Source organism: Parambassis ranga, chromosome 15 (genome assembly GCF_900634625.1).
Source record: "Parambassis ranga chromosome 15, fParRan2.1, whole genome shotgun sequence".
In the NCBI taxonomy this organism is placed as follows: domain Eukaryota; kingdom Metazoa; phylum Chordata; class Actinopteri; family Ambassidae; genus Parambassis; species Parambassis ranga.
Window position 1 is genome coordinate 5,519,384 of NC_041035.1, and position 19,592 is coordinate 5,538,975.

The 19,592-nt window shown below is 41.7% G+C and overlaps 1 protein-coding gene across 1 annotated transcript; it reads right to left on the reverse strand.

Moving 5' to 3' along the window:
• Window positions 1-1,023: 1,023 nt before the first annotated feature.
• On the reverse strand, window positions 1,024-19,364 carry LOC114447037 (1-phosphatidylinositol 4,5-bisphosphate phosphodiesterase beta-1-like). The gene is made up of 32 exons (XM_028423003.1): window positions 19,266-19,364; window positions 17,679-17,756; window positions 16,502-16,570; window positions 15,645-15,785; window positions 15,452-15,531; window positions 14,903-14,956; window positions 14,289-14,364; window positions 13,730-13,830; window positions 11,689-11,852; window positions 10,964-11,110; window positions 10,275-10,432; window positions 9,893-9,975; window positions 9,701-9,785; window positions 9,445-9,610; window positions 8,277-8,332; window positions 6,974-7,070; window positions 6,611-6,695; window positions 6,254-6,378; window positions 5,779-5,933; window positions 5,521-5,688; window positions 5,358-5,457; window positions 5,157-5,261; window positions 4,569-4,681; window positions 4,327-4,480; window positions 4,192-4,245; window positions 3,766-3,943; window positions 3,475-3,607; window positions 3,248-3,324; window positions 2,863-2,952; window positions 2,653-2,710; window positions 2,440-2,526; window positions 1,024-2,030 (listed from the first exon to the last, which is right to left on the reverse strand). The coding sequence occupies exons 1-32, from the start codon at window positions 19,362-19,364 to the stop codon at window positions 1,878-1,880; spliced, it is 3,489 nt and encodes a 1,162-aa protein (XP_028278804.1). The 3' UTR covers window positions 1,024-1,877.
• Between the last annotated feature and the right edge of the window lie 228 nt (window positions 19,365-19,592).

A 19,592-nucleotide genomic window follows, 5' to 3' on the forward strand; every position in this document is an offset into this window, starting at 1 on the left:
TCACACACACACAGCATCACACAGCAAAGTTTTCCGAACAGACATGAATTCAGTGGGCTCGTCTTGATGCGGTTGACAACAGTAATTACCTCCTCTCATACGGCATTGTCGGTACATCCTCTCACACAACACGGTGAGCTCAAAAAACAGCAGCTCCAATTTGAACTGAAACACCAGAGATATAAACTAACAACACCTCATTAGATCAAAAGTTTAATAGTATTTAATGGGTTCTTAAAATAGCATTCAGTAAAACCAAGAAACAATTCGACCGGTGGAGAAATCTAAGACCAAAAAAAAAAAGCATGCTCAGTGTCATTGGATAAATCCAAGGTGTGTTCAACAAGGCATTCTGCTAGAGAACCTCAGCTGAGCAGGATCGTCTGATCATGATGAAAGTATCGAGTGTTAGCAGCCACGACAGGCCTGAAGAAAAGGTTCACTGCAAAATGTTTGTTGAACGCAGCTTAGACGTAAAGGTCAAGAGGAAAAACAAATGTTGTTCTGGAAGATCACTGTACACACAGTGAGTTTATACATTTTTTACAATAAAGCCAAACAGATCAGAAATGATGCTATTGTTTCCTAAATAACAACTGATAAATGAATACATCATCAGAATGACTGTACGACGTTCAGGTCAAAACAAATAAATCATGCAGCTGCAGCAGAGTTCGAGCCCCTTCCTGGATCGCTGTGTGCAGCAGTCAGAGGACACTGGAGGGACATAGCTGCTACAGAAAAATCAAAGCTGTCTGTCCATCTGTCATGTAGTCCTTCTGTTTTTATTTCTAGCAAACATTACAGCAGTAAGAGTCCATTAATGTCTTAGGCAGTCCTCTTCCACACCTCACCAGAAATTACCATTGAGGTGGCATCTGCTCCCAAAAATCTCATGAATAAATACATAAATCAAGAAGTATATAATCACAAGGTGTTCTAGCATCATTTTTGTCATCACAGAACAAAAAGAACGGACAGTTCTGTTCTTCATCAGGCGACAAAGTGTGTCCACGTCCTCATGAATATTCTGAATGAAGGTTTTATTCTCCTTTTAAAGTTTCACCTGTTACGTTGGCGACCGTCACACAAATGTTACGTGGTATTAAATGTAGCCTTACAAAAAAAACAACCTTGAACTAAATAAATAAATAAATAGATAAATATGATAAAACACTGCTCATGGGCCTGTCTTAGTATCTCTGCGAAGACCAATTTCAGCCTTCAAATTCTTTATGTGAGTGAGAAAAGCGCCTCCTCTGCCGAGCAAAGTCCAACAGCTTCTTTCATTCTCCCCATCGGCTAATGGCTCGTAAAAGAACACTAAAAATTTAAGGTGTGAGTTTTGGTGAAACGTTTTGTTTTTTAACTCTTAGACGAATAAGAAGCTTCGATTCCACAAAAAAACAGCCGGGAAAACAAAGCTTTCTTTCTTAGACTGTTACATAAACCCTTTAAAATACTGATACTGTTGAACAAAATGTGTGTGTTGTAGTCATAGTGACCACCGTCTGGTGTCTCTCCGCGTGTACATTATGTTCAGAGATAGATAGATAGATAGATAGATAGATAGATAGATAGATAGATAGATAGATAGATAGATAGATAGATAGATAGATGTCATGCAGAACTGTTGGGTTTCAGTTGTGTATGAGAGAAAATAAGAGTAAATGGGTTTTGATTAGAAGCTGGAGTTCAGCAAAGTGCATGCTTGCATGTAGTTGAAAAAAAGATAGTTCCATTAAAAAGAAAAGTGACAGTTTTTCTCCCTTTAACCGTTTCATCCGTACTTCTTACTTCCTTCCTATTGTGAGCCTGCTGTTGTCCTGCCTCCATTGGTCCATCGACACCTTCCCCACCGTTTTATTTCCCCCTCCTCAGTCCTCCTCTGACAGAGCTTCGTGTGGGGTTGATGGTCGGGACTTGCTGTGACTTCTAACTTCCAACTTCCTGTCCTGCAGGAAGTCACTAATCTCTCCAGGCAACCGCTGGAACTTCTCCTGAAACTCGGCCTCCACAGCCCCCTGCAGCTGCAAAATGACAAGATATTCATATTGATTATAGACTGATGTGACCGTCAGTGGAGGCTGATTACATAAACACAGAAGCAGTGAGATGTGACTCACTCCCCTCATCAAAAACAACGCGCACAAATGTGCTTTGTTCTTCTCCTACTGTGGAGACAGATGGGTTGTGCATGTAGAAATGCAACCAGCTGTTGTCAGCCGTCGCTGCCAGCAGCTCCACGGTGGCAGCCAGGGCGCTCGTTGGAACATTCGAACGCACTATGTTGACGTCACAACTGACTCTTAACACTGCGTGGGGTGTACGAGCCACAGACAGCACAAGCAGCTTGGAGCCCAGCATATGAGGAATTCCTGGCAGTGTGAAAAATGTCACCGAAGCAAGATCGATAAATAAAAAGAAAGTGTGCCTCACCTTTGGTTTCTGGTCTTGTATCTCCTGCAGGAGATCATTGTGCTGCTCCACCAGCTGATCGTGGCGCTTCGCCTGCGTCTCCTCCAGCTGAAAACAGACAGCCTGAGCTTTATGAAGCGTTTTGTCATTGATGGAGCTGCAGCTAGACAGAAAGTGCGTCGAAAGCACACATTTTTAAATGTCTGTAATCTAAATTTCTCATTTGCTGCTCACCCGTTTTATGTTCTGAACAACTTCGTTGACGTAGGACTTATTGATCTCGATCTTCTCCCTGGGAATGCACAGACAGACAGATGGGTTGAGCTGGTTGGCTTTGGGATAAATATTTTTCTCTTCTGACACAAGACTAGCTGGTGCGGGAAGTAGATGAGAAAGCTACAGCAGGTGTCTAGCGTGAGATGTGTGTTTGTTTATAGATCCTACTCCTCAGCCAGATGTTTCTCTTTGGTCTTCGCCTGGTTGATCTTCTCTGTTCTCCTTCGATCCATCTGTCTCTTCAACTCCTTCTTCTCCCTAGAGGAGCAGGGAGAAGGATTAGAGCAAACGGCGAGGGGAGTACTTTAAAACACTTGACTGTTCAATCTGGTGTTAAGATTCCTGATAGAGTGCCTGAAATTTGAAAGGGGATACCTTTAATCTGAGTTAAATTGGGAACATTGAAGGTAAAATCTGCACACAGAAGCTGGTATTTAGCAGCACGTTGTTTCTTCTTCTAGTCAAAAAGTGTCTTTTTAACTATTTCTTATAACAATGAGGACAGAAACGCTCCTTTTGTTTGTGCTTGGTAAAACCAAATGTCATGTCTTACTTGTCACAGACGTCTTTAAGCTTCTTCATCTGGGTATTGTGACTCTCCTCAGCCAGACTGCTCAGCCGCTCTGTCAGCTGAAGGTAACACAGACACACACTTAATCTAAAACCTACAGAATGAGAGCACTTAATCAGTCTATTCCAACACAAATATGCAAATATTTACACATTGGCAGCGACGCATGTCAGATTCAGCAGTAGAGGTTTGTTTTGTGAGCCTGTTACCGTTTTGATGTGCTCCCTCTGCAGGTACTTCTGACTGTAGTACTGTTCCTGCCTGAGAGCCAGAAGCTGCTGCTGCTGCTCGTCCTTTAGCTGCTGCAGACGGTCATCCCTCTCACTGTCCGAACATGAAGCCCTGGCAAATAGAAAGTTAAAGATCCATGCATGCTAGCAAATGCTTTTAGCAATAAACGTATAAAAGTTGCTATCGCTTTTAGATCACAGTGCACAGTAGCCCTTATGTCAGAACAAAATTTCCCAATTCCAAAGTACAATGATGAGACCTGCTCTTACCTGCTCTTGCTGCACTGTCTAGTCATCTTCTTGTACTTGTTGTTGAACTCTCGGAGGAGCTCGGAGGTTTTTTTCTGGTGTCTCCTCACCAACTCCTTCAGCTCCTTAAACTGACGCCGCTGCTCCTTCTGGTAAACCTTGGACTGCTGCAGACTGTCTACGGTGCACACTGGGACATCTGTGACCACACAACGAAAACAAAGAACTTTAAAGTTTTAGTTTATAACAAGAATTTGTACATAATAATGAACAAGACAATGAATTATTTGATTGAAAAGTCCCTCTAAGATTAAATGTACATGAACGTTGCCTGATTCTGAAATCCTGTTTCTACAAACTGTATTGTTTTATCTCTAATCGATTACTCACGATTGATTGATTGATTGATTGATTTCAAAAATGACCAGAAAGCATTATTGTACTGACCTATCAAAACACTTAAAACTAGGTCCTCGGTCTTTGCTGCTGGTTTGGGTGCATCTAAAAGGTGGAAAAAAACATAATCAACATAATTAAAATTCAATAAAACGGTGTGTTTGGTGTTAACTCTTGTAACGCTACCTGTTGTAGCCGCTTGCTGATTGGCTGCAGAGGCCTTGGGTGTTGTGGCGACGGGCGTGTGACCTGCTGGGCCAGGAGTGGGGCTGAGTCCATTTTCCAGGGGAGCAGATTTCAGTTCGTTCTTACGCTCTGCTGCACAGCTGTCAGTCTCATCCTAAACACACACCAAGAACACTTACAGCAGCACATTAAACCTTCATGACAAATACTAAAAAAAAAAAACAACAGGAACGGGGCTTGACCTCAGTCTGTGTGTCCTCCTCGCCGTCCTCCAGAGTCAGAGCTGCCAGCTGTTTGGACCTCTGCTCCAGGAGGTTTACATATCGGATAGGGTTGGACAGAGCCTCTATTACATCTAGAGGAGATACAAAGACACACTTCAGTCCAGAACTACAGGATGTGCCTCGAAAGGTTTGTCTACATGTAGTCAGTCACAGCGGTTATAGAAGTTACTATACTGCACTGCACACTTGGATTAAATGGACAGAATACTACCTGGATTCTGCAGTGTTCACGCACCCCATCCATGGGCATGTTGTTTGGTTGTGTTTAAATGGTCATGGGATTTAAAAAATTAATGATAGCACTGATATTATAAATGCACTAAGGGACTTTGTTAGGAAGAGTGTGTCATTGCAACTTCAGTGCTCCCTTTGTTAATTATGCATCATGCAGAGCTGCGGAGCATGTGCTCATTTTTCTTGTGAACAAGCAGAAACCTCAGTTTTCACTGGTTGAATACCTGCAGCTGCATGTCATCTTTTTGGTTTTGATGTGCCAAATTAGACAAAAAACAAAACAAAAAAACGAGCAATGACATAAGTTTGTACCTGCAAAGGTGTCTGGGACGTAGTCTTTGACTTCAATGTAGACGAACACAGCCGGGAGGATCAGTGACTGATTTTTCTCGTTCCTCAGACCGATGTAACGATAACCTACAGAGGATGTGAATGGTCAAAGCAGCACCAAGCTAAACATTAGGACCAGAATGTATGTCTCTCAACAGGCTTTAAAAACAATAACAATAATACCTGGTCTAATTGCAGACACTGGAATAATCCGATGACCAATAAACTTCCCTCCTTCCTCAAAAGCAGCGATTCTCAGAGAGGCCAGAGTAGGAAGAATCACCTGTGGGGATTTGTCACATGTTAACAGGCAGGTAAGAGACAGTTTACCTCGGATGTATGTCACCTTTTTGAAGACAATCGGCTCTTCGTCCCACACTGGATTGATGGCGTTGTTGTTCTGAGAGGTTTTGGTTTTCAGAGCTTTCCTCCTGGTGTCAGCAGGAAGTCCAAACATCTCCACCTCCACGTACACACCCACCCTCCGCTCTGTCACAAACTGGCCTGAAATGACCTAAGACACAAAACACAGTATTAGTTACAAAGAGTGCACTGGGTTATAAAAAAGGACTTCATGTTACATTATACATATGCAAAAAAATACCTTTACAGAGAGGGTGTTGGCCACAATGCCGTCCACTGTGTTCTCTGCAAACGGGTCAAAGTGTTTGTCTGGACGTCTCATGAACTCAGGCTTCAGTCTGTAACCACTCCGACCATTGTACTCAAACATGAAGAGGTTCAGCTGCATGGACAAATCTGAAACACACAGCTAAGGTTACGGTGAGCAATATCAAAGCTTGGAGCTTCAGTTTGGGTTACAGCTGCTGCACTCAAGTAGATGCAGAGAGCATAGAGAGGAGATTTGGAAGGTGTTATTTCAGGCATCAGTGGTCTCTGAAGTGAAATTCCTATTCATTTTACCTAGGGCAATGCTAAGTGGCTAGTAAGTGGAGCAGTACCAAAGCTCTGAGAGGTATTAAACTGAACTGCAGTAAAAAAAAATCCACACAGATGCAGTGTTCATGTGTGAGGGTGTGTGTGTGTTTTGGTATTAAACCCCTGGTATAGCAGATTACCTATGGTTTGGTAATTGAGAGCCACCAGCTGACACCCAGCATTCCAGAAAAGTTGAGGCATAAAGTTTGAAGAGTCCACTCTGGTTCCTTTCGGGTAGATGCGACTCAGCTGGGATTTATTATATCTGGTTAATGCGACGATAAAGGTTTCAACACCATACGTATTTTATGTAAAATGAATATTCCCACACATGTATTCATGATAATAAAAATCAAATTAAAAGTAGCTGAGTGAGTCAGACACATTTCTGAAGGTTTACACTGAGAAGAAGAAAAAAAGCATCAAAAGAGGAAGGAGAACACAAAGTATAGAAGTGGTTGCTATGCTGTAACTGTGGTAACTGTTGCCAAGGATACTCTACAAACTCCACTGGTGACTTTGTGAGGTGCTCCAAAGCTTTGGTCTCCACAAAAGACGACATGTGGTAACAGCGGGCCGCCTCTACACAGACACACACAGACACACACAATGAGAAGGCATATTTTGGAGTAATTATTTTAGTTCCAACATCATTCCTGTATCTACTTTAGACACAGATTTAAAGATAAAACAGGTAATTTCCATTAATGATGGTGAAATGGGTCTCCTCAAAATAAGTAAGAACCCGGCCCAGTTCCATTAGACCCCAAAACATTTAACAAATATACAGTAGTTTTATGTACTGAGGTGGCTTAGTTGTGTTTTTATTATTATATTGTGTCACTTTTCTGATTTCTTACTCTTGGAGGCTTCAAAGGAGTTGAACTTGGTCGGCTGGACGTAGTTTACCAGGGTTGACATTTCCTCTGTAGCCACTGCCTCCCTCTCTGCTGAGCCCTGAAACAATAAAAATAAGGTTGAAGCTTGAAGTTGATATCTTTTCTAATAAGTACAGAGCAACAGCTGTTATTTAAACAACTACTCCAACAGACAAATGTACATCTTTATTGTCCTCAGGATCCTATACGCTGCACTTTAAGACAACGGCACTACCAACAAAGCAACAAATATATACATACAAATATGCAGAATGTGCACACACTCGAACCTAATCTCACATCAGATCCAAGGTTTTGTTTTTAAATTCTTTATTTCCTTCTCTATATGGATGCTGTATTTGTCTGTATTTCTGTTTCATACGCTTCACCAGTTTGCATCTCTGTGTTCTATTTTCCTCACACTCAGCTTGATCTAAAACATAAAGGGCAACTGTTCCACCAAACGAACATCAAACGGTGTTTACGGGTCTTGGGGAGCAGTATTTTTAATTTGAACAAAGATGGTGTAAAACCTTTTGTGGCTCCAGAAGGAGCTCCACAACCTCTGATAAACACTCTCAAGTGGCTTCACTTGAGTTTGTGTCGGTTTGGAAGTAGAGATTAGAAGAAGAGGAGCTCACCTGGCTACTAAAAAGTCGACTGCTTGAGGCTACATTAGCCGCTAATGTAAAAAGTGCTGGATGTGCTAGAGTTGCATTGTGGGTAAACGTAGGCAGCAGATATGTGAGATTTGGTTCTGTGAGATAATTGTGAGCATTTTATAACAGTAGAAAACACTAAATCTGTTGAACACAATTAAACCAATAAACAGTAAACAAGAAAAACAAAGCAAAACAAAAACAGTAAGAAGTTTTGGGCCATGACACACCTCGTCAACACTATATGTCGCACCATTGTTGAGTGTCTGTGGCCACAGACCACCAAACGCCACTACGGTGTGCTGGTTATTTACTCACATATGGCTGCTGCTTTACGTTTTTATGGTGTATTCATAGACATTACTGCCCAAGCTGATGTTGGTTTGGTGTGTCTGAGCCTTTACAGATTAAAGAGCGAACAACAGCAACCGTGGAGACAAAACTAAAGTATGGACAGCAGCAAAACAAACATAAAATGTTCACAACAACAACAACAATATTTATAGATCATTACAAGATCAGCAATGATAATGGCATAACAACAAAAACAGAAATAAACAACACCAACAAATGGTGACAGCGGCGAGGGCGACCCTCCATCAGCTCTGTGTGATGTCACCACTGACCTTTTTACCATCATCATCTTCATCATCATCATCTTCCTCACTCTCAGCCTCCATCTCTGTTAAAATTAAAGTTAAAGAGGTCTCTTCATCTCTTTATTTATTTTCCAAACGCAACAGAAACTGTGATTTTTTTTTCTTTTAAGATGACGCCGTCGGCTGCTAACACAACACCACTTCAGTTTAATGAGCGATCACAGTGCAGGTGAAAAGCCCTGAGTCAGAGACAGAAGATCATTTTAATGAGTGATACTTTGCTGCAGGTGAACAAAACAAATGACAAATATTCTCATCCAGAAATCAGACATAAGCGTGCTTAGTGTGAGGTTAATGATGCAGAAATGTCAAATCAGAATTTGCCTAAAAATACATGTCAACGAATAAATAAAAAGTAGAAATTCCTGCACAAACGTGTGCAAAGATCAGAATAAACAGATGCCTGTAGATGTGTAAACAGCGCTCTACTTTGACTCATCTGATGCTGATTATTCAGCCCACTCAAGCATTCACTGTCAAAAGGGTCACGGGCTCTGTATGAGTATGTACTTCAGATACTCGTCTGCTCTTTGTGCACAGACGGCTTCTCACTCCCAGACCGGCTTGCGGAGCTGCATTTCAAACATGTCAATAAGGCTCCCTAATTTCCCCCTGCGCTGCCAATTAATTGCTGTTCAGAGATTCTGACCTCATCTGGGATGTCCTGCTCATTACCGAGGCATCCCTGATGAGGTGTGGAGGACTGCAGAGGAAAATCAGCATGAGCAGACCTCCGGCAGGAGCCTTTCAGAAAACTCTATAATGATCACAGGAGTCAATTTTGGATTATATTCTTTCAAAACTCTTCCTATCATTCTGTAGGCAGGTCATCGGGGACAAAGCTGAAGCTCCTGCTCCTCCTTTTTTTTTTATGCCTACTTGCTGGTGACTCATGTTTGTAAGGACATATGTCTGCTGAATGTGAAAACAGTTCGAAAGATACACAGTTTTTATTGCTCTTAAAGCCTGAATTCTTTGTACCTTTTACATTTTTCCACCTCATGCAGCCTCAGAAAGCACAGCATAATTTATTGGCCATGTTGTGTTGTGTTACACAAAGGCTGTCGCAGCTGAATACATTTCACATGGATTTCTATGCTGAGAAAAAAAAAGTCCTTTTGTCTTTGTGGCTTACCTCCTGTGTTGTTGCTAGGCGACGCTGGTTCATTGCTCTGATTGGCAGGTTGGTCCGTCAGTTTCTTGGTGTCCGTGTTATTGGAGGGTTTGTGAGATTTCTTGTTCTTGATGAGGATTTTGCCCACCAGCTCCTGAGGACTGGGGAGGGTGACACCTGACTCCAGCTGCAAACACACAATAATAACAAACAACGCAACTTTAATTGCAGTTAAGCACAGCGGATCAAACAATATCTGTCCTGTGTGTGTTCTTACAGGGTATTTGTCCAGAGGGTCAATCAACAGAGCATCTCCAAAAATGGATCGACAATATTCAGCCATTTTGGCCTGCTGCTTTAAACTGATAGACAGATGAACATACAATTAGATACACAGGTGCACAGTGATATTAAATATCTTTTTAACAAATCACGGAGCATGTATCAAAAATCAAAATGAAATACTCACGAGTCTACGTGGTTTTCAAACGAGAGTATGACAGGGAAAGGTGAGGTCTTGAAGGCGCACTCTGCAATGGCTTCAATCACCTCCTACAAAATAAAAGCCACATCATGTTATTTCTGAAAATACTAGTTTAGATACAGTAGCTGGCACAAGGAAAGTATGTTATTAGTGTGTCATATATCACACCTTCTAGAGGGGTGATTGATAAGTTGATGACCTAAGATGGAAGAGGATGAGATGTTTGTGCAACCCAACTAAAAATTGTGACATTCAGGCTACAGACTCTTCCCCAAGATGAAGGATCAGCCCAGTGACAGTAATTATAACTTTAGTGTAGGTCCAAGATGCCATGACAATTTTTTTTCCATTTGTTATTTTGACACACCTTGAAAGAGATTTCCGATGTCATGGTAAATCCGTGTGTGATGACAGGCTCCTCCTCTGCCGTTCGTCCTTTCCACACATCTAATTCCACACAACGACACCCCGCCAGCAGAACCTGCCTGTACATCTCCACGGAGGAGCTCCCCGCCAGCTGGCCAGCTAAAGCACGAGAAAAGAGACACACCAGTGTAAGAAAGTAAAACACATCGCTGCCTTCTGGTGCCTGGATTTCTGTTAAGATTTTTAAACAAGCAGTGAACATACACACTGTGTTAGAAGAAGAAGAAGTGGATACCCTGTTAACCCAAGAATGTGTGTATAGAGTCTTTTAGTGCCATAGACGTAGATCCTTCTGAGATCAGACACTCACATACATTCTATTAAAGACCCTTTCTTACTGCTGCAAATTGCATTGCCTCCTGTTTAAAGGAGAATTACAAAGATGTTGTGTCACTGTGAAAAAGTAGAGTGGCTCTGAGCAGAGCTTTATGTCCCCCTGACACTCTTGTTTGTTCACAAAATTAAACTGTCAACCTCTTCAAAGACCTGTGTGTGTGTGTGGGAGACAAAACTAATATAAACTCCAATGAGTGCTCTTGATTGTATTAGCCATTACCAGCATGAATTTATAGCTAAGCTGCAGGCGCTCGGTAAAGGAAGCTCACGGAGCAGATCCACAGGAAGTCGTACCTGTCAGGTATGTATTATGTGACGAGTTGATGAAATAGTGAGACAGAGGGAAGCTCATGTCTTCAGACTGATCCAGTTTCTCTGGTGGAATGACTCCGTTCTCATCGCTGGACAGATATTTAGAGAAGGCCTGTAGAGTGATCAGGCCTACAAATCACACACACACACACACACACACACACACACACACAACAGCATTAAAGTAATAAATATATTAAAAAAATGTAAATCTTGAAAAATGTTGAATGAATATTTTATGAACGCTGCAGTGCACACTTTTGACTCTTCCTTAATATTTCAGCAATTTCCTACACAAACAGTAGCTTGTCTGTCATGATGTGTTAAGATTCCGACACCTTACTGAACATGACAAATCACTGACCCGTGCCTAACGTCTTTTCTTGATGTGTGAATGTGTCACTTTTTCCTCTGCTTCCCACATTACTTCCTGCTTTGCCTCTATACATAAAATATGCTGCAAGTTATTTTAAAATTACCATTGTAATATTGTATTGTGTAAATAACATAAACAAAGACTTAATGTCTAAATAAATCTCTTTTTTTTTCTGGTGCCTTCCAACACAGATCTGAGCTTCTCACTGTGTGTGCTTACTGTAGCATTTCACACTGTGGGTATGTGGGCGGATGAGAGGGGTATTTTAGTATCAACAATAACAGTTTAGGAACTTGGCAGATAAATAGCGATAATGTGTGTGTGTGTGTACCTTGCTCGAGCTGTGGCTGGTCGTGTTGGTACCTCTCCATGAGCGTGTGTGTCTGCGCAGGCCGAAGAGGCGGATAGAGGATTTCGTTGAGCCTCGGGTCTCTCTGCTTGTTGTTGACGAACTCTGTCATCTGGTCGACTGACAGCGACCCGTCAACCCCTCCTCTGTAAAAGACAGGTACAGTAATTATTCATCTTTAAGGGATGTCAATCAAATATTCATGTACAAACCTAATGAAGCAAAGAATTTCCTACACAAGTTATACTTAAATTAAATTTAAATTTATGACTAACATTATTTTATTTTATTTTTTATTTTATTTATTTATAACATAAGATTTTCTCAGAATATTATTATCCACACTTTAGAGTTACCCTGCCGTTTTGCAGCCTTTAGTCTGTCTAGTTTGTCTGTGATATACACTGCTCAAAAAATAAAGGGAACACGTAAACAACACAATGTAACTCCAAGTCAGTCACACTTCTGTGAAATCAGCCTGTCGAACAGACAACAGGTGGAAATGAGAGGCAATGATCAAGACAAGCCCTATAAAGCAGAGGTTCTGCAGGTGCTGACCACAGACCATTTCTCTGCTCTCATCCTTTCTGCCTGATGTTTGGTCACTTTTGCATTTTGTCAGTGCTCTCACCCCTAGAGGTAGCATGAGGCGGTGTCTACAACCCACACAAGTTGCTCAGGTAGTGCAGCTCATATAGGATGGCACATCAATGAGAGCTGTGTCACAGTGTCCAGAGCATGGAGGAGATACCAGGAGACAGGCCAGTACACCAGGAGACAGGGAGGGGGCCGTAGGAGGCAACAACCCAGCAGCAGGACCGCTACCTCCTCCTTTGTGCAAGGAGGAGCAGGAGGAGCACTGCCAGAGCCCTGCAACATGACCTGCAGCAGGCCACTAATATGCATGTTTCTGCTCAAACTGTCAGAAACAGACTCCATGAGGGTGGTATGAGGGCCCGACTTCCACAAGTGGGGCTTGTGCTTACAGCCCAACACCGTGCAGGGTGACTGGCATTTGCCAGAGAACACCAAGATTGACAGATTCATCATTGGCGCCCTGTGCTCTTCACGGATGAGAGCAGGTTCACACTGAGCACATGTGACAGATGTGACAGAGTCTGGAGACGCCGTGGAGAACGTTCTGCTGCCTGCAACACCCTCCAGCATGACCGGTTTGGTGGTGGCTCAGTAATGGTGTGGGGAGGCATTTCTTTGGAGGGCTGCACAGCCCTCCATGTGCTAGCCAGAGGTACCCTGACTGCTATCAGGTACCAGGATGAGATCCTCAGAAACCATTGTGAGACCATATGCTGGTGCAGTGGGCCCTGGGTTCCTTCTGATGCATGACAATGCAGTTCCTGCATGATGAAGGCATTGATGCTATGGACTGGTCTGCCTGTTCCCCAGACCTGAATCCAATCCAGCACATCTGGGACATCATGTCTCGTTCCATCCACCAACACCACGTTGCACCACAGACTGTCCAGGAGCTGACTGATGCTCTAATCCAGGTCTGGGAGGAGATCCCTCAGAAGAGCATCTGCCACCTCATCAGGAACATGCCCAGGCATTATAGGGAGGTCATACATACATACTGATCATTTTTATGTTATTTTGTTCTCAACGTATTCCTCTATGTAATGAATGAACATTTTGAACTGGAGTATTTCATTCATTGAGATCTAGGAGGTGTTATGTTAGTGTTCCCTTTATTATTTGAGCAGTGTATTATCCTCATTTAAAAAATCATTAATTAATCATTGTTACTTGAAGGCTGACTTTGAAATGTTTATAAGTTTAGACGGTGATTAATGCTTCATAGTTAACGACACAGCCTCTTCCTTTCATCCTTCTCTGTGCACACACGGGACAGCAGATGAATCGTGATTTATCATTCTTCTCAAATGAAAGACATTAGCCTGAAGCAAATAACAACGCACTTAAAACAGCTCATTTTGTAGAGCGGATTCCTTTAACAAGTCTTTAAGCCGTCGGTGTCTGGGAGGATGTTCTGTGTACTTACTGCTGTTTAAAGATGTTGCCCAGCTCAGGACGAGGACACAGACTGTCCAAGAAGTTCTTGTATACTTCAAGTGTTAAGTCCTCCAGTTTGATACTGTCACCCTGTCTCACACACACACACACACACAGATGATGTTAACATGAAGACATTTTAATTTGCAAGAACTGCCAGTGCTGACTACATTGCATCAACTTCAGGCATTCAGCAGCTGTTCTATTCAAATGTTTTCCAACAAACTTTTGAAAATCTTTTAAAAAATTCATCCAATCTCCAACTTTTCTCTGTTGAAAAGAATCTTTCTGTGCTCACAGGAATATTCAGTGTGTGAGTCACATGAGCAGGGAATTTGCTGCTTCGTATCAGTTGCTTGAAAACTTGATGACCCAGATTTTTTAACTCATTTCACCCATTCAAGCACTCTGAGTCATTCTGGACAAAAAGCACCAGATGAAAAGCTTAAAAATGTAACCAAAAAAGCAACATCGAGTTGAAAAATAACAACTTTTCAAAGGATGTATCAATAAGCGTGTGTTAGCTGGTTGATCTTAGAGGTGTTTACCCGTCCGTAGGGCAGCTTGCAGTTCTCCAGGGCAGTCTCTACTCTCTTTCTGTCCGATGAAAACAGTCGAACGATGCTGCAACAGACAACGACATCGCAGCATTATCGGCTCATCCTTAACCACAACGTGCCACCAACCCCAAACCTGCAGTTTCAGTCCTCAGAATATCCCCTCTAGGCTTTTCCCCTCTAATTAAAGCTAAACAAATCTTCCTCTAACAATGTCCTCACTGTGTGTCTCAACATCAGCTCTGCAGACTTCGAACTCCAACTGTGCTCCCTGAACTTCCAGGATATCAACTGGCCTTAATTCTGCTCTCGTCTTGCTTCTAAAATACAGCTTTCCTTCATAAGTGTATCATCCATCTCATGCTCTGGAAGTAGTTGATTACCAGGTCAGTGCTGAATTAAGCACCTTCATGAATCCTGTCCCTGTTTTTGCTTCCCCCAAGTGCACATGGAATTAGGTTTATTTCTGGAAGCCAGGGACAGTAAGAGCAAAGTTTAAGTTTGCGCGTGTCTCTGCAGAGTTTGTCAGGCTATTTCCTCACATCACTGCATCGCATGCCTCAAAGTTAACATTCGGACACACTGAGGGATTGTCAGGTACTCACTTCTTGACAGGAATCCTTCCCTCTGCGTTCGGCTGAAGAGTCAGCTTGACATACCTGAAACAGAGCAGAGAAGGTGTTGTAGTACCAACAAAGTGATACATCTGTTTAATAAGTATTTGGTATGTTTGGCACTAACATTGAATGCTAAAAGCTTAAAACATCTTTATAAATCACTTGGAATCATGAGGCAAACTTCAGCATTTTAGGGAGGAAGAGAATGCAGTGTCAAAAGCTGCAGTTCCTAGGTGGGCCACTAGAGGCTGGCTCAAAAAAACCTTTGAACTACATAGTCCTCCTGTAAAAAGGTTAATAGCCTGGTGCAAACAATGCTCGAGAAGTGCTTTCTTAAGATAATTTCCCACTACAACGGCAGGGAGTTTAAATTATAATGTATTTTATGGCTTGTTATGTATATTAAAGTGAATTTATGCTGGCCTGTTCTATATGTGGAAGTAAAGTCTCATAGATGCAAAAATACATTATAAATTAATGCAATGACATGATGCGATGTAAAAGCAGACGTGTGTGTGTGTGTGTGTGTGTACTCACGCTTTCAGCAGACTGCGATCTCTGTTCAGATTGTGGCTCAGCAGGTTGGAAGACAGGGAAAACAGTTCCTCACACCACACCTGCAAAAAAAAAAACATCATCATCATCATCATCATCATCATCACCACCATCATCATCATCACCATCATCATCTTCTTCATTATTGTAACAGTCACTACATTGAGTTCATCACCTTGGCTTCATCCTCCTGTGAAGCGATGAAGTTCAGCTGGGTGACGTTTACAAGGTCTGAAGCCGTAACCACGGTAACCATGCGGTTCTCCAGCCGACCAACCAGGTTTCCCACATCAAGAAGCTCCCGCAGCTTAGCTTCCTATTGGGCAAGACAAAATGAAAGCTGTCGGAGGAAACTCAGGCACGCTGGCAGACGAGGTAAATGGACAGACTGAGAGGAGATGAAAGGAGGCAGGGAAGACGACAGTTCGTTATGAAAAATAAAGGTGTCCAGATCTAATGGTGAGGGCAGAGTATGTGTCACAGACAGGAGTTTATGCCTCAATGTGTTCCTTTAGCAATGGCAGAAAACCTTCTTAGAGTAGATTAAAGGCTAATCTGACCAGATAAGTTTAATTCTCTCTTCACATAGAAACATGATCATCAATTTCAGGGTGACAAATTAAGTGCAGAGGGATGCAGAAACACAGAGAGGGGATTATTAGACTTGTAAAGCAAGTGACAGTAATAATCATGGATTCAAATCACTCAAATAACCCAGCCGGGCAAGGAGCGGATACTGAGCAAAATATATCAGATTTATGGAGCACTTTTCAAGCAAATCCAAGGCACAGATAAGAAGAAAAAACACAATGACAGCCACAGAGCATGAAATGATGAAATGAAACAACATGGTGAACTCATAGTAGAAGAGTACAAGAGATAATACAAACATTAAATCTAATACTGGAAACTGAATGAATAAAACATCAGCTGCTTGGCTTCATGAGAGGAACAAACATCGAGCGAGAGGTCACAGTGATGTCACAGAGATGAAGAAGGTGAGTGCAAAACTGTCTGTGAGGAGAGGGCTACCTTGGGTGTTTTGGTGCTTCTTCCCGTTCGGACATCTTTTACGAGGGTCAGGTCCAACAATTCTGTGTCCTAATAGAAACACAAAGCATGCACACACACACACACAGAGGCAGCTGTTATCTGCGAGGTAAACGCTTCCTCCTGTTTCCTGTTAAGGATTTAAGCCCACCTGAAGAGAGCGAGAGAGAGAGAGAGAGAGAAAGAGAGGGAGTGTGTGTGGCAATCAATGATGGCATGCTGTCTCCTATGTTTGCTATTAGCAATAAATACTAAATCCTCTAGCCTTTCAATAAACCTGCTGTTCTTATATATATATATATATATATATATATATATATATATATATATATATATATATATATATATATATATATATATATATATATATATACATAAGAACACACACACATATATATATATATATATATATATATATATATACATATATATATATATATATATATATAGAGAGAGAGAGAGAGAGAGCATCACATTTTCATTCTCTATGCCAAATGTTACAACATAAAGCAAAACAAAAAAAGAGATGGCTCCACCATGTGTGTACATAAACAACATGGAAGCATGCAAGCCCCATTTTTATTTTGCTTCTTGTCCTTTGGTTGAGGAGCTAACCTTTAGGTTTTTAAAAAAATAAATCAATATTATCCATCACCACACACAAATATTAAGATTGCTTCGATAATTAGAACATATTTGTGGCAGCATAGATGTTCGCATCACACCATGGTTTCTCCTTTGCTTCTCTGCATCAAGATATTTTGAGGTGTATTTTCATGCATGTGTTGTGCATTTTTTGAGAGAAATCTGTATAAATGGATGATATTATTTTATAAGTAAAAGTTTCACTGAAACAGTAACAGAACCTACAAATGTCAGGTTATATAATTTAGATCAAGAGTGCATCAAATAGCGATGGCGAGATGGTAGGCTAATGAAAATCATCTTTAATTCATCCTTCATTCAGAGTGGAGATAGGAAAAGTTAAATGTGGATAACATGACGACTCACATCTGAATATTGATGAGTCACATTTGTACTCTAGTAATTAATTTATCTTTGCTTTTAGCATGGAGCTAAATTTGTTCCAGTCACCTATCTAATTAACTACAGTATGTAAAGGCAAATCAATGAACATCTGCACGTATGAGCGTTCAACCTTAGTTTGGTCGGTCCAGTAGAGGTAAAATCCATGTGGGTCCACATAAAGAGTCACAGGAGAGACAGTGGATAGATCCTAGAAGGAAAGAGAGGTAAAACACAAAATAATCAAAATAATCCAGGCAAAATTATGCAAAAAGAAGCAAACAGTGAAAATATTACCACAAAAAGTGTTGTTAAAAGCTGCATGTTAAAGAAGACTGCACTTCAGTTTATGCAAAAATACATTTAAACATATTAAATCAACTATAAATATAACACCACTTATGAAATGAGAAATAAAAAGCACAAGAAGTGCACATTCATTATTGTTTTTCAGAAACCTGCCCCCTAAAACATTTATTTGGAGTCAGTGCTTCTGAAGTTCTGTAATGACTTCCACTGTCGACACCGTTTCCCCCATTGTCAGGAGTACAACAACTGAAAGAAGAGTTCTCCACACTGTGGTCTACTGGGGTGAAAGCCTGAGGATGGATGAAACCTAGAGACACAACAAACCTATCTAAGAAGGCTGCCTAAGTCCAGAGGATGGAGCCGGACAATCTGCATGCAGTCATGGAGGGGAGGGTGCTGTTCTGCAACATCTCTCACCCTCCACACAGCGTTCTGGTTTCACCAGTGGAAGGATGTTCAGACTGAGACTAAGAATAACTTAAATGGTTTCTTCCTTCCTGTGGTCGTCCAGTTATACAATGCCTCCTCATTCTGTTCAAGTTGTATAAATTTTACAACTTTCACAACCTTTAAAGCAACTGTTACGCTGCAATTTTTCCCATGGGGATTAAAGGAATTTATTCTAAACCTAACTAGATCCCTGGTTGTCACTCGTTGTCATAGCAACCCCTTTTCTATTTTTCATAAATCTCAGCTCTACATGTCAAACATCAAAACACAGTGCATGGCGATCACTCATGACAAACGATTAGCTCTCCTATAAGTGTGATTCATGGAATCATACAGCTAGACATTTGCATGCACACACATCTGCTCTTTGTCATACACACATCAGATGTGATTAGGTGGTGGTTACCATGCCAGTTACCATGGTAACCGGACAGCACGTTTCTTATTGTCAGGGCTATGTACTTCAGTACTTCAGCATACCAACACACACACTCGCGCACACACACACACTGCATCTGCACAAAGGAACACACACAATCCGGAACACACACAATCCAAAGGAACACACACAATCCAAAGGAACACACACAAATCCAGAGCGCTGGATGAGTTTGTGTGTATTTATTGTTTAATCCCACACAAATGCAGTAAAGGTACACTAGTGGAGCTTGCACCAACAGGTGGAATCGGAGAAATAGAACACAAATACATTTCACACACATACATACACACACACACACACACACTCCTATCTGTCTCACTGGCGTCTAATCCACAGGTACTCACTGCCAAAGCTCAATCAAGAAATGAATAGTAAACACATCTGACAGCATGGCACACTTCCTCCTCTTCCTCCTCATTTCCTCACATGCATCACACTAACAGACATTTATACTGATTTACTAACAAGTGGAAAAAAAGACATTCAGCTGTTTTTGAAGTTTTAAATCAGCGTTCTTACCTCATCCCATTTAATGAAGTTGCTTCCGTTCCTCAGTGTCTGAGAGACTGAAGGAGGCTGGAGTTTCAAAGCATGGACCCCCGGCTGAGCACTCGCCATGGCTTCACACACACATTAACACACACACACACTCTCCCTCTCACACGGATGCTCAGACTCAGATGCTGGGATGCTGCAGCTCAGTCATGTCCGAGCTCAAACTCCTCAGAAGTCAGACTCAGCTGCAGCAGCATCCTCTTCTCCTCCCCTGCCAGATTGTATCCTCTCTTTTTGACTTGTCTGCTTTTTCCTCTTTACTCTTTTTTTTCCAGTCCTTCTTATTCTGTC

Excerpts from the sequence above, each read along its gene's own strand:
- LOC114447037 (XM_028423003.1), bottom strand. The coding sequence starts at position 19,364 with ATGGCGAGTGCTCAGCCGGGGGTCCATGCTTTGAAACTCCAGCCTCCT. Across the intron at positions 15,786-16,501 it reads GAAGCACCAAAACACCCAAG|GAAGCTAAGCTGCGGGAGCT; the intron begins GTAGCCCTCTCC and ends CTTGCCCAATAG. Across the intron at positions 2,527-2,652 it reads TTGTTCAGAACATAAAACGG|CTGGAGGAGACGCAGGCGAA; the intron begins GTGAGCAGCAAA and ends GTCTGTTTTCAG.